The following is a 16,067-nucleotide window of genomic DNA, read 5'->3' on the forward strand; positions in this document are numbered from 1 at the left end:
TTTCACAAAATAATTTCATGATTATTATTTTACACATATATAAGTGGTCAGAGGCACTATAACTACCCACTGTTTTAAATAAAAAAATATGTAGATAGATAGGTATATCTATTATAATTACCTATGTTATCATAAATGATAAATGAAAAAAGGTAGGTACATAGCACTGGTAAGTAAGTACAACGTAAGTATACATAGGTACATCTGTTATAAGTTATTATTGTACCTATAGTTAACAGCTCTAAATACTTAAACCAACATTAATATTTTTCTGGAATCTATAGTCGGAAAATCTGGGGTTTACAATACATGTAGACCGGTAACATCAAAATGCATGATTTTGAATTGCAAAATAAATGGCGCAACCGGTAGCAAACTCGGTCGGCGACTCGTGCTCGCTCCACAGCACAGTCCAGCTATCCAAGCCACGTCATCGCTGCTTTTACGCGTAGAATTCATTTCCACATTTACTTACATACAATACTGTCGAGAATCGCTTTATCGTTCATACTTCATACAAGCTACAAATTGATGGTAGGTGCCGCGCGCCGCGCCGTAGAGCAAGCAACTACGTAGCACGTGGAGCAACAGACACGAAAACTGTTGCGATCTCGCTCGTGCAGAGCCCAACTACGACGAAATCTTCGACTACATTCGGTTAAATTCGCCGTGGCTGCCGTGTCGACAAATCGTGTCGACTATCGTTCTCATTCACTCGCACAGTTCTATCACAGCACCTTCCAACTAGAAACTAACCACCAAGTCACGTCGACGTCAGTGTCAGTGCAGTGTACAAAGTGTTAAGAGGTGTGTCGCCGCCGGATATGCCGATCTAAAACTCCACACGTAAAAGAACGCCTGTCAAGTGACCTTGTACCTCATTCACATAAGTGACTATACCACGTAATTTATTGCGCAAAGACACATAACCTACAAAATGTCAGACGGCGCACAGGACGTTCTAATGGATGCGGCAACCGGAGCTGCAGCTGCTGCTGCTGCTGCTGGCGGATCATTATTTAGCACATTTGATATAATTGTCCTAGTAATTTTACTGGGTGGTACAATTTGGTGGCTATATAATTCCAAAAAGGAAAACAAAAAAGACGAAATACTGCTCAGTAAATATTCCATCCAGTAAGTATACTTGTTAATATTTTTTATACAATTTAGAGATAAATAAATAAGTACCTATCTATGTTTATATATGCATGAAGGTACATTTATTACACCTACGTTCTATTAAATAGGCGCATAGTCAATACTCCAATCTAAAAACTTGCTACTTGACACAAAGTTTTGATGTGTAGTAAATTAATGTTTACTACATACCAATATTGCTCATGTCTAACACGAATAAATATAACTTGTATTTTTAGGTTCGATAATAATTATTGGATAGGTATTTACCTATCGAAGGAATGATGCAATGACAGAAATCAAGTCACTAAAATTAAACATACTCGAGCACAATATTATCATTCGTACTCTTGTAACTTATCATTCCGTTTAAATAAAACAAGGCGATAGTAGATAATAGGATAATTATAAAAGCCAATATTTTTTTAATACTTAGGTACCTACTTACCTAATTGTCTAATAAGCAATGCAAACTTTGTGATCAATTTACCTGCCCACCAGAGGACAAGAGGTGTATTTTAATTGTTTTTTTTACCCTGTCAACAACGGCTACAACCGTAGACGAATAAAATACGTCCTATTTGCGATCAAAAATTTACATAAAGTAGGTACATAGGTAGGTAGGTACCTACTAACCCATTGATACTTCCTGCCCTTGCCTCGGGGAAAACAAACAACATTAAATATGATATTTGTGTACCTATTACATTTAATTTAAGAAAAAACTTGTTCGATATTAACTACCAATCAGGCTCTAGCTGGTACTTAACGAAATAATAAATTATGTAAATACATAGGTACAAGTACCTATACTGAATGTGTAAGTTTATCGTGGACGTAGGTGCTTGCACTAGGTATCGACGTCATAGAAAGATAACTGCTCAGTTTTCCTCAACAGGATAATGGGTCCTTTGAGATAGGGGACCGAATTGACGCACATACAGATACAACTTGAAATTCTTGAATTCGTAATGTAAATAAAACAGTGTAAGTTTTTTAATAAATATTGTGCTGGTAAATAAACAGGTACCTACTTAGGTACTTATATTTTATAAGGTCAGATTTTGTCATTGCCAAAAGGATACTAAAAATAAGGTTTGCCGTGAAACGAGTAATTATATAAAAAATATATTAATTAACACTCTTAAAACGTGAGACATATTATTATTATCTAAAGATAATTAGTAACAAGCACATGACTCAGTCGCGGCCACGATTATGATAGGTGACCGAATAATATCTTAAAGCTTGAACATGATGGCTGTGGTTGTTAATAATATATTATAGCCACAATTAACTAAGTAATACCAAATAGACAGATTAATATTACTGGTACCTGTGTAAAAATATTCTGCTAAGGTATCAGAAATTGAGGACAGGTTCCTCCATACATAATGGTTTAAATGCTTAGTTCAATAATATGAAGAACACTTTTTATTATACACCATCGACTATCAGTCTTGCGAGTGACTTCTGCAGTCTGCTGTACAGACCTTCAATTGATTATATTATCAGTTCATTGGTAATCAATGATGTAACCGATAATTTGATATATTTAGTACCAAAAAATAGATATAAATAACCGTTGACATAACTTGCTACAATCGATTTCCTTACCTAGAAATGTAAGTATCTTTAGAATCATGGATTTCAATTCTCAATACCTAGGAACCTTAGCTAAAAATTACTAAGCATTTAACGTGTCTATAGCTTAGTGACGTGCGCTGAGTGTGTATATTATGTTAGCTACTCTCAGAAATAACAGTTATTTTGTACCTAATTACATTGAGTAAAATGTATAGTATAGAAAACACAGGTTGCCTAAACTAGAAGTAAATTAAATGAGGTACCTACCTAATAGAAAATGAATGCCGGAAAATAAGAGAGTAGGTACATAATATTGTTAAACGAAGTTCCTGAAATTTACGTAAGTTATTTCAAATTTAAATTGTTGATGACGCTAAGAAATTCAAATTCTGGAATTAAATTAAATACACGACAATTGTTATTTTATTTACTTAACTACGCACGTAATGGAATCATGTAAGACACTTGATACTTAGGTACATTTCATTTTTAAAGTTGATTGCGTTATTGGTGTTCTTAAGTGCTCTTGAGTACGTTTGCAATAAAACTCAGGGTAATAGTAGCCATTGGCCTCAAACACTTTCGGCATATGAACATGTTTCTAGCAGATATCACAATTGCTCGCAGTGCCATATGATGAACCATTACTGCGTAACTCAACTGATTAAAATTCCAAGTCGATTTGACGATCTAGCGGTCACGAGCTCGAGGTCAGTCAACACAAAAAAATATTCGTAATTTCTTATGTTAAAAATGTTTGTAAGTCATTTATAAATACTAACTATAAGTAAATGATTTAGTATATTATATGAAATATAATTAGAACAAAGAAAATACCTACATACATAACACAGGTGAATATTTCTTAAGTGTCATTTTGAACTTTATACCCAACAAGCCAAATATTTTCCTTCGTTTTATCAGAATGATTAACAAAAATGTGCTTAATCTGTATGTCAATTGAAATTATTAAAATGTAGTGCGCAGTAATACCTATGTCTTATATAGTGCTGAACATTCCAGATAGAACGGTGATGGCTAAATTTTTTTATATATCTTTAAGTTACTTTTTATGAAAACGAAGACCAGGTAGACCTTTTTATACTGAGTAGAACTGGTTAACTAATTACGCATCAAAATTAATAGTGTTGCCTGGTACTGGTCACTTAGAAATATAATACGTAATTATAATCTCCATAATAATTAGGTTTTATTTAATTCGCATTCCACAGCAGTTTAGGTTTAAAACCATTAAAGATTTTTAGTTTGATATCTATTTTTAAAACACCATATATGTAGGTACCTACCGTTATAAAACGTAATAAATACCTACCCAGAAAATATCAATAAAAGGAATAAAAAAGCAAAGAGAAATACTAAGTTTCAAACAATAACACGTACCTTACTATGATGGGCCCTAAAAATTAACACGCTTACCGACAGTGGCTAGACAGATTGCGATTGTTGTGGTGTGAACCCCATATTGGTTTGCATTAGTCAAGCCTAAAGTTTGGGGACATCAAGAAAGGGAGCTAATTTTGTTATCTTAAATTGTGAATTTAGTTTAATATAACACTTTTTGTACTCTGGTTAAGGATACACGTAAGGTATTTAGCGCAATCCATACTCTATTAATTAATTATTTTAATCCATACTAATATTAAAAATGTGAAAGTTACTCTGTCTGTCTGTTACTCTATCACGCCTAAACTACTGAACCAATTTGCATGAAATTTGATATGGAGATATTTTGATACCCGAGAAAGGACAGATGCTACTTTTTACCCCGGGAAAATGACGCATTCCCATGGGAAAAAACAGGCGGCGGACGAATTCGCAGGAAAAGCTGATAGAGAAATAAAATAGTTTTTTCCTTCCCTTATTTTGTTTTACATATTATTGGAAATACGTCTAGAAAATATTAATGTTCAATAGGTACGGAAGTTGCCAATGACTCCGAATGACTAGTAAAAAGAAAATATATGTTACTTAATGTTAGCTTCTACTCTACTTATCCTACTTACTTAAGTGCGTAGGTTACTTGTCATGTTTAATTTGCTTTAAACTAAGTACCCTACAGTACGAATCTCTGCGTATTACTTGATGTAATTGTTCAAGTCTGTTTTATCAGTATTTATTACATAGTATACATATAATAAGTACTTAATATAATATTTCGTTTAATGTAAAGAATGACACTAAGTAGGTATTACAGCCTACACTACTTATATAACCATAATATTGTCGTGGGAGTTTGTTTAGTATCTCGGCTTCTATACGCAAAAAATCATACTGCTTATTGCTAGACATAAGTTTATCATTCGCTTATGTCATATGTGAAACCAGTTATTTAATAAAATGTTTATTAAAACCGGTTTTTACTATAAAATATACTAAGTTAACCGTCATTTCGGTTATCAACGAAACCCGTTTGCATTCTCTAACTACATTAAGCAGGTACACATTATGTATTTATTTTACATAATTATGACGTGTCAAATAGGAATATTAATTCGATTGTGTGTGTGAAATAAATGAATATAATATGCCTATTGTATGAAAACTTATTAACAATTTGTGAACAGTTTTTCTGATAAGCAGAGTAGAAACTGAAGGCTACAAACAAATCAGTATTGTTTAAAAAACTAAGATATAATATAAGGAACATTATTATATTCGAATCTTTTTGCGCATTGTTTTTATTGCTGTGCGTTTACGAACATAAGATGTTATTTTGAGTTCTTACATAAGGTGTTATTACCTGTTTTAAATATCAAATTAAAAAACAAGGTGACTTTGGAAATTAGCTGGATTAATTTAATACTTAAGTATTGGTATTTATTCAACCATTAATGAAAGTTAATCTTGCTAGGTACTTAATTTAAAAATATATTATCTTTTTATTCATTATTCCTTTTAGGCACCTTCATGCCACTTTTATCAGTTAATCCTATCACTGCGGCATGTGGGTGCCAACGCCTGATACACCTTCGTATTTAATTCATTTTCATGTCCAAGGCGCATTTCATTGACAAAACTAGTGTTTAGGTATTGGACAAGAAATGAGTAGGTAGTAATATATATTAATAAAGATAACACTTTGGATTCTCTTTTCTGTTCATATACCTACTACAAATTACGTTAGCGCAAAAAGGATTAATATCAATAAAAAAAAATAACCCGACCATTGACAAAATAAAATTCTATTCAATTTTTAAAGTTCATCAAACTTTATAACGTTCTTCGAATAAACTTCACTCTCAAAGACACAGAGAACACTCATAATTATAAAGTCCAACAAGTTTTATATACCTACCTACCTATAGAGCCTTTGGACTTTAGACTGACCTATTTAAGCCAATCTATAAAATTTATTTCCCGTCTCGTGCAGTGTGCTTTTAATGATGATGATCTAATGGCGAAGGATGATTTCTAATAATTAAAACAAATTACCTGTACAAATTAATAGCCGCAGTTATATTACACATTATTTTTAGAGGGCAAAGCACGGATTCAATGAACGAGTGACATTCGATTTCTTTAACATAAAATATTAATTTGAAAAACAACGTATTTTTTATTAGCATAATACTTTAAGTGTTTTCATTATTTTGCATCTATATGCAGCATAATGCTACACGTTGCAATAATCACTTGGTCTCGTGTAAACAATTAATAGGTATTATAGTAAAATCTGTTTCTAAGAAATAATAATAAAATAACTGTAAGTATCAACTACTCTGTAGCATTATTGTAAGTACACATCATTAGTAAATTAGCATTTTTACCAAACACGATGTCGATACGCGGACTGTTGGCATAGGTACTTATATTCTTTTTGTTTAACATACAATAGTATCTTTAATAATAAGCAAGCAGTGATATAATCGCAAATCTCATTAAACTGCAAAGCTGGCATGACTGACAGAATATTCTGAAAATAACAGTCATGATTGCTAGTGCTACCGTGTGCCGACCTCATGCCGACAAGATATTGTGGAGCTTAATTACATAATTGGTATAAATAAAGGCGATAAACGCGATACATATTTTACATATACTATAATATAATAACAACTTAACTAAAAAAAATTGCGTAAAAGCAGAAGTAATTCTGTCAATTTAACTTTCACGGCTAAACGACTGCTAAGTAAATGAATTTTAACTGGATGATAAATAATAATCATACTACAGAATCTACAAGCTAATTTAGAAAAGTAAATAATGATAAAGGAATCACGCGCGGGCTGAAGCTTGTTAGATTATAGATAACAAAAACATTACAAAATGTATGTTTAAAATGTAAAGTACAAATCGAGTAAATTGAGTCTGGTCGTCCATGACGAGATCATGTTTTAAAAGGAGCAAGATAGAACTAGATATAATCACAGTCATTTACTGCATTTAGACTAAACAACTCGACTAATTAATAAAGTGTACAAGTGACACGTTTACTTGAGTTCGATTCCTACACAACGTACTTTGGAACCATAGCTTGCGTGGAGCAGCGGCAGAAGCCGAAGGCCGAAGCAGAGTTCTCAAGGCGGACTATTTGTTTTGTATTGACCCCTATCAGTCAAAAAACTTGAATAGAGGCTGTACCAGCCTGTGCATCGACTTCTATTAGCAGAACTTTGACATGCTCTTAGTTCCAAAACTCACATGATTGTTACAACCTAATATTAATTTAGACCTTCAAATGTTACAAAAAAAATACTAGCTACTTACCTGAACTAATACGTTTATAACTATGTATCGTCTATTGTCCATAGATCATAATGTGACGTCGGTATTGTTGTTTCAAGCCTTCAATTTAAGGAGTAATATCCGCAATTTTACATATAATTGTTAAGTTTATTCTATCTAACCATTCGAGTGCTCCACACTTATTACTGGTATATAAGCACTCAAAGACGTTTCATTGTACCTCTGAATGATTTATACATGAAAATATTTATTTCAACACGTCAGCGCGTCACTTCATACACACTCTGTTGAGTACTCTGCAATCACGGATAACATCCTTGCATGAAAAACGATTAGTTTAACGATTCGATTAGTATTCTCCATGAGTGATAACATCACGTGCACACAACATACGCCTCGTTGTGACGACTGCTGATTTTATATTGTAATTTAGGCAAGGTTGGGGATCATTGTCAAAATGCTTATTTTTGTTCGCCCAAGATAAGCAAATTAGTGATATGCACAATGTTGCTTAAAAATTACGTAACTTATGATCGCTAATCAGAAAAATAACGTAATTGGCCATTAAATCACATACAAGTACTAAGTAGGTACCTTTAATAAAGTAAATAAGAGCAAATATAAATCTCGATTTGGATATAGGTACCTATTTAATTATCTTCTTTTCTTATTTTATACTTTACATACCGTGTTACTAGACCAGTGTTTGTACCTACAATTTAATAGAACAAATACCATTTTTAAAGTGTAATAATGAGTAAACACAATAATGAAGTAAATGTATGTAGTGACCCGTGATTGCTAGTAACAAAGGAAACATTACGAAACAAAATGATATTGATTAATTGATATCGAACATGCGTATAAAATAAAATATTAAAGACGCTGATTAATGATGATTTGTAATGTTACCAAGATAAAGTTTTATCTCTTAGAGTCGTCATTGTTACCGATTTGGCTGATAGATATTCACATTCGACTCGTACGTTTTGTAATACAATATGGAGCTACAAGTTCTCAGCGCTACGTCCACTGGACGCACTGATGCATAGACGTCAAGTCATGTGTCCAGTTATCTAACCGCTCAAATCAACTCAAATATACGTAGCGTTGCTGCGATAACAATAGTGCTTCCGGGATATTGAAATATCAAAGAATGCTTCCTTATCAGTTCTACAATAATAGCTAATAATAGCTATGACACTCTTACTTCAGACTTGATTGAATCATGATATTAATGGTTACCATCATTCCAATTAATAAAGCTAATTAATACGTGTCCCGTCTCACTCGTGAGTCGTGATATCACCACTGCTCTATGAACATAAATCTTTGGCCAGACACAATCACCTGCAGCGTTCATCATCGGACAATGACACAATAACTTGGTTATTAACTTATCTCAGTTTATCAGTAGGTTGGTTATTGAGTATTGACTATTGACCTATCGCCGATTTATACCTACGTCGATATATGTACCTATATCTAATCTGTATGTTTTGTAATATTTTGTCTAAGCAACGTTAACATTGACTAAAATCCCAAGCAATGTTAATTTTTTTCAGTTTTAGAATCCGTTTCATCAAGAAATCATAAAAATTGCCATTTTAAAAATCTTTACCGGTTCTTAATCTTGGCGAAAAGAACTGACTTTCACTTTGACTTTCTGGGAATCCATTTCACGTTATTTAACTCTACATTGTAAAACGTTGCATGGCAAATAGGGTGGAATTGGTCCCGTGTTGACTGGCTCACGATTGTAAAAATATTTTCGTGAAACTATATTTAGTAAATTATAAATAGTACTATGATATTTATTTACTTTATTATATTTAGTAGCTAAACAATCTTATTTATTTTCATAGGGCTGCCGGATCTATACAAGTCACAGAGAATTCATTTATAACAAAACTAAAGTCATCTGGAAGGAGTTTAGTAGTGTTCTATGGATCTCAAACTGGAACAGGGGAGGAGTTTGCTGGACGTCTCGCCAAAGAGGGCATTAGATATAAGATGAAGGGAATGGTTGCTGACCCCGAGGAGTGTGATATGGTAACTTTCATTCATCATTCAAAATTATATTAGTACTATTATTCAGATACTAAATACCTACCTACCTGGATATAGTTTACATTCTGATGATTATAAAAGCGATCTTTATGTCGTGTTTTAGGAAGAGCTGACAAAACTCCAAGACATACCTAATTCTTTAGCAGTATTCTGTATGGCAACGTACGGCGAGGGAGATCCCACAGACAACTGCATGGAGTTCTATGAGTGGTTAAAGAATGGCGAGCCTAATTTATCTGGTTTAAATTATGCGGTAAGTAAAAAATATAAGCGTCGTTAGTGACATGTAATCATGAAATTTTTCTTAGATATCTGGAAAAAAAATTTTTTTTTTCGCTTTTTCACGAAATGTAGCATGAGTAAAAGTGCTCAAAATAAGTTTGTTTAAGACATAATAAAAAAAAAAAATCTATCTATGCAATGAGACTAACTTAAAATCCGTCGTTTATTGCATTTTTATTATCCAATGAAAAAAATGGTTCCACATTCGGGCAAGATTTTCAGTGTTTCGAGGACGGTAGCCCAATAATATTCAGTCCAGCGTCGTGACAGGAACTCGCTTTCATAATCTCAAAATTACCAGTATATTAAGGACTTACAGCCTATGCGTAGTTACAATAAGGTCGATAACAAATTGCTTATTATAATGACTAGATTTCTTTATATACCTACTCGACGAATCATTTTATCAGTTAGGTATTCATTGAATTATGATAGGCGTTCTCTAAAAATAGCTATGTTGTTATTGTCGAGTATTTTATGATAATAATATAAGTGTTGTAGATTTATTTTATCGTGTTACGAGGAAGCAATATATTTTGATACTGGCAACTCTTGGCTCTAATAAAATCTTTTATAGCCTGGCTGAATAGGCTCCTAGCCAATTCTGAATCCATCTGACGTTTGTCAGTTTCTCGACGAAGCGGAAGCTGTCAACACTGAGTTAATTGTCACTTGTCAGACAGGTTCGATCAAAAAATTTGAAGTGGAAACTTCGTGTTATTGTGAATGTTACCTATTAGTTTTCGTCCAATGTTTAGTATTATGTCATAAATATCGTTATAATATTAGATGAAAGAAATATTTGTTTATGATTCATGTGTTTATTCCGTGATTTTAAGCAAATAATAACCTAATTGTTAAGTGGAAAACGAAGTTAAGATAGAAATTTGAAAATGTACATGCTTATTTTAATTATTTCCAATAGTATATTATCCACGTGCCGGACTGAAATGAATCTATGATCATATTTTTCCTTAAAATTAAGCATACTCCTCAATGTGCCAAAGAATGTGACAACAATTTGTTCAATGCCGTTCGATCTCGTTCGTACAAAAGAGAATAAGAAAATAATTATAGAAGCAATATGAATATATTTTTAAATTTTCCCCGACTTTTCGGGTACAAGAGACTTTTAGCTAATTCAGTGCTGAAATTGCGTTATGTGGTATGGTCCTATATTGATAAAAATTTGCAAAGTTTTGAATGCAGTGGTAATTGTAATAACACCTATTCTTATTTCCTCTTTAGGTATTTGGCTTGGGAAACAAAACATATGAACATTACAATGCTGTTGCAATTTATCTGGACAAGAGACTGGAAGAGCTTGGAGCTACTCGTGTCTATGAACTAGGTCTTGGAGATGATGACGCTAAGTATGTAACATTAAACAATAAACTTGCTATAGTCCAAATTATATCTGTATACTTCTATAGACACACTAGATACCTTCATTCAATAAAGAAGATATATTCTAATAAATACTCACAAGTTTGTTCCGCACCTTATTTTCAGTATTGAAGATGACTTCATCACATGGAAGGACAAGTTTTGGCCGGCAGTATGTGAGAAGTTCAACATTGAGAGCACGGGAGAAGAGGAGCTGACTCGTCAATTCCATCTTGTGACACATGCACCTGGTGAAATACAACCAACTAATGTATTCACTGGTGAAATTGCAAGACTGCATTCATTGCAAGTGCAGAGACCGTTAGTATTGTTATAACTCTATTTCTCACTTAGTTTTTTTCCTTAGGTTGCAGTGTTGAGAAAAACTGGCAAGAAACTCATGGCCACTTAGAGATCTTGTAGCCTTTTTATTCATTAAAAACTTTATTAAAATGTAAAGGATAGACTAGCTTGGTAGTGGTATCACAATAGAAACACACTTTCTATAATAATAGTAGTATGTAAATTGTATCAGTACTTATTGATACTGTGCCAATAGATGCAACATAACACACACTAATTAGATAAATATATTTGCAGGCCATATGATGCTAAGAATCCGTTCCTAGCACAGATAACTGTAAACAGAGAAATGCACAAAGGTGGAGACCGATCCTGTATCCATGTGGAATTGGATATTTCTGACTCCAAAATGCGTTATGAAGCAGGTTTGAGCTTTTATTGATTTTTATTTTATATTCTTTTTATAGCTGATCTGTCATAACAAAAACAAACAAAGTTTTTGGTAACTTTATAACTGTACCAGGACTACTATTTATTTTTCCTTAATGTAGTGGTATGTTATATAATTTTGTTACATTTTTAGGTGACCATGTGGCTGTCTACCCAATAAATGATTCTAATCTTGTGGAAAGATTGGGTGAACTGACAGGCGCCAACTTAGACGAAATATTCTCGCTTATCAACACTGATCAAGAAAGCAGCAAGAAACATCCATTCCCTTGCCCAACATCTTATCGCACTGCACTCTCTCACTATGTTGAGATTACCGCATTACCTCGTACTCACATTTTAAGAGAGCTGGTTGAATATTGCTCTGATGAAGAAGTAAGATTCCACTTAATTTAATTTACTTCTGAATATAACACTTTATTATGAGAGAATAATATTTTAATGTTAATATTTAACTTTAGGACAAGAAAAAGCTGCTGCTCATGGCTACAAATTCTCAAGAGGGCAAGGCCTTGTACCAATCATTTGTGACAGAAGCTTGCAGAAATATTGTTCACATTTTGGAAGATATAAAATCATGTAAGCCACCCCTAGACCATCTCTGTGAACTGCTTCCTCGTTTGCAGCCAAGATACTATTCCATTTCATCCAGTCCTAAGGTAAGCCTCAATCAATTTGTCTGTTATTTGATTTTCATATTACTTTTGAAATATAATCTTAAACTCGTTTCTTTTTATATCAGTTGCATCCAGAAACTGTGCATGTAACTGCAGTTGTGGTTAAATATAAAACTTCGACTGGTCGCATTAACAAAGGAGTTACCACCACATGGCTGGCAGACCACAAGCCTGAGCCTGGCAAACCTCTCCCGCGTGTTCCTGTTTATATCAGGAAGTCTCAATTCAGGTAAATTTTACAACAATCTGAAACAATATAGTTAATATTATAATTATTTGGTACAACAATAACATAATTTTGTTTTTTTTTAGGTTGCCATTGCAAACACAAACGCCAATCGTAATGGTTGGCCCAGGTACTGGTCTGGCTCCATTCCGTGGATTCCTGCAGGAACGTGCGCATGCCCGTGCTAACGGAAAAGAGGTCGGCGACAATATTTTGTACTTCGGGTGCAGACATCGCGATCAAGATTACATCTACCAGGAAGTATGTAATATTCACATTGCCGCATATAATAATTTAACTTACTTTTTAATGTTTATTAATAACGTATTTTAAATTTATAGGAACTAGAAGAGTACGAGAAAAATGGTGACGTGAAATTAAACCTTGCGTTCTCTCGTGATCAAGCACAAAAAGTGTATGTTACCCACTTGCTAGAGCAGAACATGGACCAATTATGGGACATCATTGGAAACCGTAACGGACATTTCTACATTTGTGGGTAAGTAGCTATTCTAAAGGGATGACAGACGTGTGACTATGTACGGCGTACTTGAGGTTAGATGATAACGCTAATATGCTTGAAGATAATGCTAAGTAGGCAGTATCACTATCACTGAGTGCACTTTTTGAAGAATATCGAGCTTCAAGTTCGCCATCTTTCCGCATGTCTGTCTCATCATAAGCTTGTTTTAAATATATTAGAAAGAGAATCTTGTTATTTTTTTCTGTATATGATATTAAATGCAATATTTAATTTTCCAGTGACGCAAAGAATATGGCTGTTGATGTAAGAAACATAGTGTTAAGGGCTATTCAAGAGAAGGGTGGACGTACCGAGTCTGAAGCAGTGCAATTCATTAAGAAACTGGAATCCATGAAGAAATATTCCGCAGATGTCTGGAGTTAAAATCATTCTTATATTGTTAGTAGACGAATTTGTGGTACCCATAGACAAATTACGAGCTATGTTATGACCATAGGCGATTATAATAATTATGTTATCTAATTATGTAGATGTGGCATAAGGAACAAGTGGTTAAGTTTCATGTGTAGATTGAATAGCCTTCACCTAGTTATTGTATTTTGTAATTATCATAGAAAAGAAGTGATAATAACTAAGTATTGACATTATTGAAATATTAAATCCACATGGTGGGGTAGCACAAACACTGCATATTTGACAAGTCCATGTAATTACATTATGCTGCCTATATTTGTTATTTATATATGTGTACAGTTCTTTATAGAGTATTGCGTGCATTTCTACAATAGTTGTTCATTAAGATATTCATTGCTATGTAAAGCTCTTTGTAGTCCGGTCAAATTAGACCAAAAAATCAGTAAACCCACGACAAATTCAGGGGAAGCTGAAAATTCGTAAAATTGTTTAAATTATAATTATAAACATTGTCTTAAAAGTCCCAACCGATCCCATGTAAGGAAAAAATTTTAGCGGGGTAATAAGGTCCAAAAAATGAGTTTTTCGCGATTTTCTTGAAAACGGTAAGTTTTATCGCAAAATTACCCCAGACATAATTTGTAGATCAGGGAATTTCCTATAAAAAAGGTATCAATATTTTTTTCCCTAAAAGCCACCGCTTCTGAGATATAACGATGCAAAAAATTGCGAGCGTCATAATACACTCATACACTACTTCAACTTGCTTTAGCAATTATAATATTAAAAGAAGTTGAAATCGATGACATCATGGATGCTGATTTAATAATTAACATCGAAAATATAGTAGATACAATTTTTTCATACAATGATATTGAAAATGATGAAATATCTGGAGCTTTACTTAATAAACTGAATCAAAAACTTAAGGATTATGAGGAACGAGGACCAACAGCGAAACTTTGGATTCAATATTTTTATATGGTTTCAATTCTTAAAGAGTTTTTAAGAGCTGAACGTATGGGGGATTGGAAAGCTCATTTAAACTGCGTCAAAGAAATGCTTCCTTACTTTCACGCGTCTGGACATTTTCCGTATGCTAAGTCTGCACACCTATACTTGCAGGATATGCAACAATTAGAGAATTTCATAGATCCTGAAGTCTATAAAAAATTTTCAGAAGGATTCTTCACTGTGAGACGTTCAGACAAATTAAGCTGTGGCACTTCAACGGACATGGTAATTGAGCAGTCTATGATGAAAGCTATGAAGACAGATGGAGGTATTGCTCGAGGAAGAAGCACAAAACAGAGTGTCATAAGTAAATGGGTTTATAGTATGCATGCAATGAATACAGTTTGTGAAAAATTTGAAGATCTGGCTAATGTTAGGATGGATACGACCGAGCAGCATGTTGATGCAAGTGATTCACGAGTAAAAAAAGATGCTAAAGACTTACGAAATCTTTTGGAATGGTTCTCAATACATAATCATTTTCCAGAGGTTTTGCATCGTTATATCTCAGAAGCGGTGGCTTTTAGGGAAAAAATTATTGATACCTTTTTTATAGGAAATTCCCTGATCTACAAATTATGTCTGGGGTAATTTTGCGATAAAACTTACCGTTTTCAAGAAAATCGCGAAAAACTCATTTTTTGGACCTTATTACCCCGCTAAAATTTTTTCCTTACATGGGATCGGTTGGGACTTTTAAGACAATGTTTATAATTATAATTTAAACAATTTTAAGAATTTTCAGCTTCCCCTGAATTTGTCGTGGGTCAAATGTCTAAATTGACCGGAGTATTGATTAATAGGTTTATTTGAAACAAGTCACAAACAAAAACCATTATTATCTATGATATCTCACATTTTAATTTGAAATCAAAGCTAATAAATATTTTACTTTCTTTCAAAAAGTTATAAGTCTGTGACACATTTTATTCAATCTTTTTATTTAATAGTACAAATATCTATATAACTCGCAAACCAATATTTGATTTGAGTTGTTTATGTAGTTACGACATGCTACAGGAAATGTGTGGACAGAAACGGAAAATATTCCGTATGTACATAATACAAAAACCAGTAATTTTAATTTAGGTCAGCATGTCGAACCTTCGAAGTTGTCCTTCTTACGTTTTGCATTAATTTAAATTTTAAATATATTTTTAGTAACTATACATTCTTCCTTCTGATTTCAACCCCAAAATAATTACTTCTTTAACATGTTCTATTGTTGTGTTGATTGAATGATTGATATATGACTTGATTCACCCATAAACTCCTGACATGTCGTAATTTCATAAAGTGCAACTAAGTCTAAATATCTTTGTTACTA

The 16,067-nt window shown here is 33.2% G+C and overlaps 1 protein-coding gene across 3 annotated transcripts; it reads left to right on the plus strand.

Annotated features, from left to right (window-relative positions):
- The first annotated feature begins 642 nt into the window (after positions 1 to 642).
- Cpr (Cytochrome P450 reductase) lies at positions 643 to 15,393 on the plus strand. 3 transcript variants are annotated; one of them, XM_076113511.1, is made up of 13 exons: positions 643 to 1,137; positions 9,300 to 9,486; positions 9,608 to 9,757; positions 11,035 to 11,159; positions 11,299 to 11,493; positions 11,773 to 11,900; positions 12,059 to 12,300; positions 12,387 to 12,584; positions 12,668 to 12,831; positions 12,915 to 13,089; positions 13,170 to 13,327; positions 13,591 to 13,750; positions 14,907 to 15,393. In XM_076113511.1, exons 1-12 carry the CDS (start codon positions 938 to 940, stop codon positions 13,733 to 13,735), a joined length of 2,067 nt encoding a protein of 688 aa, XP_075969626.1. In that variant the 5' UTR covers positions 643 to 937; the 3' UTR covers positions 13,736 to 13,750; positions 14,907 to 15,393. The 3 variants fall into 3 exon arrangements, with proteins under 3 accessions (XP_075969626.1, XP_075969625.1, XP_075969627.1); XM_076113510.1 differs by having other exon boundaries at positions 644 to 1,137; positions 13,591 to 15,393; XM_076113512.1 differs by lacking the exons at positions 643 to 1,137; positions 9,300 to 9,486; positions 9,608 to 9,757 and adding an exon at positions 10,531 to 10,951 and having other exon boundaries at positions 13,591 to 15,393.
- Positions 15,394 to 16,067: the final 674 nt, after the last annotated feature.

The sequence above is a fragment of the Anticarsia gemmatalis genome, chromosome 4, assembly GCF_050436995.1.
Source record: "Anticarsia gemmatalis isolate Benzon Research Colony breed Stoneville strain chromosome 4, ilAntGemm2 primary, whole genome shotgun sequence".
In the NCBI taxonomy this organism is placed as follows: domain Eukaryota; kingdom Metazoa; phylum Arthropoda; class Insecta; order Lepidoptera; family Erebidae; genus Anticarsia; species Anticarsia gemmatalis.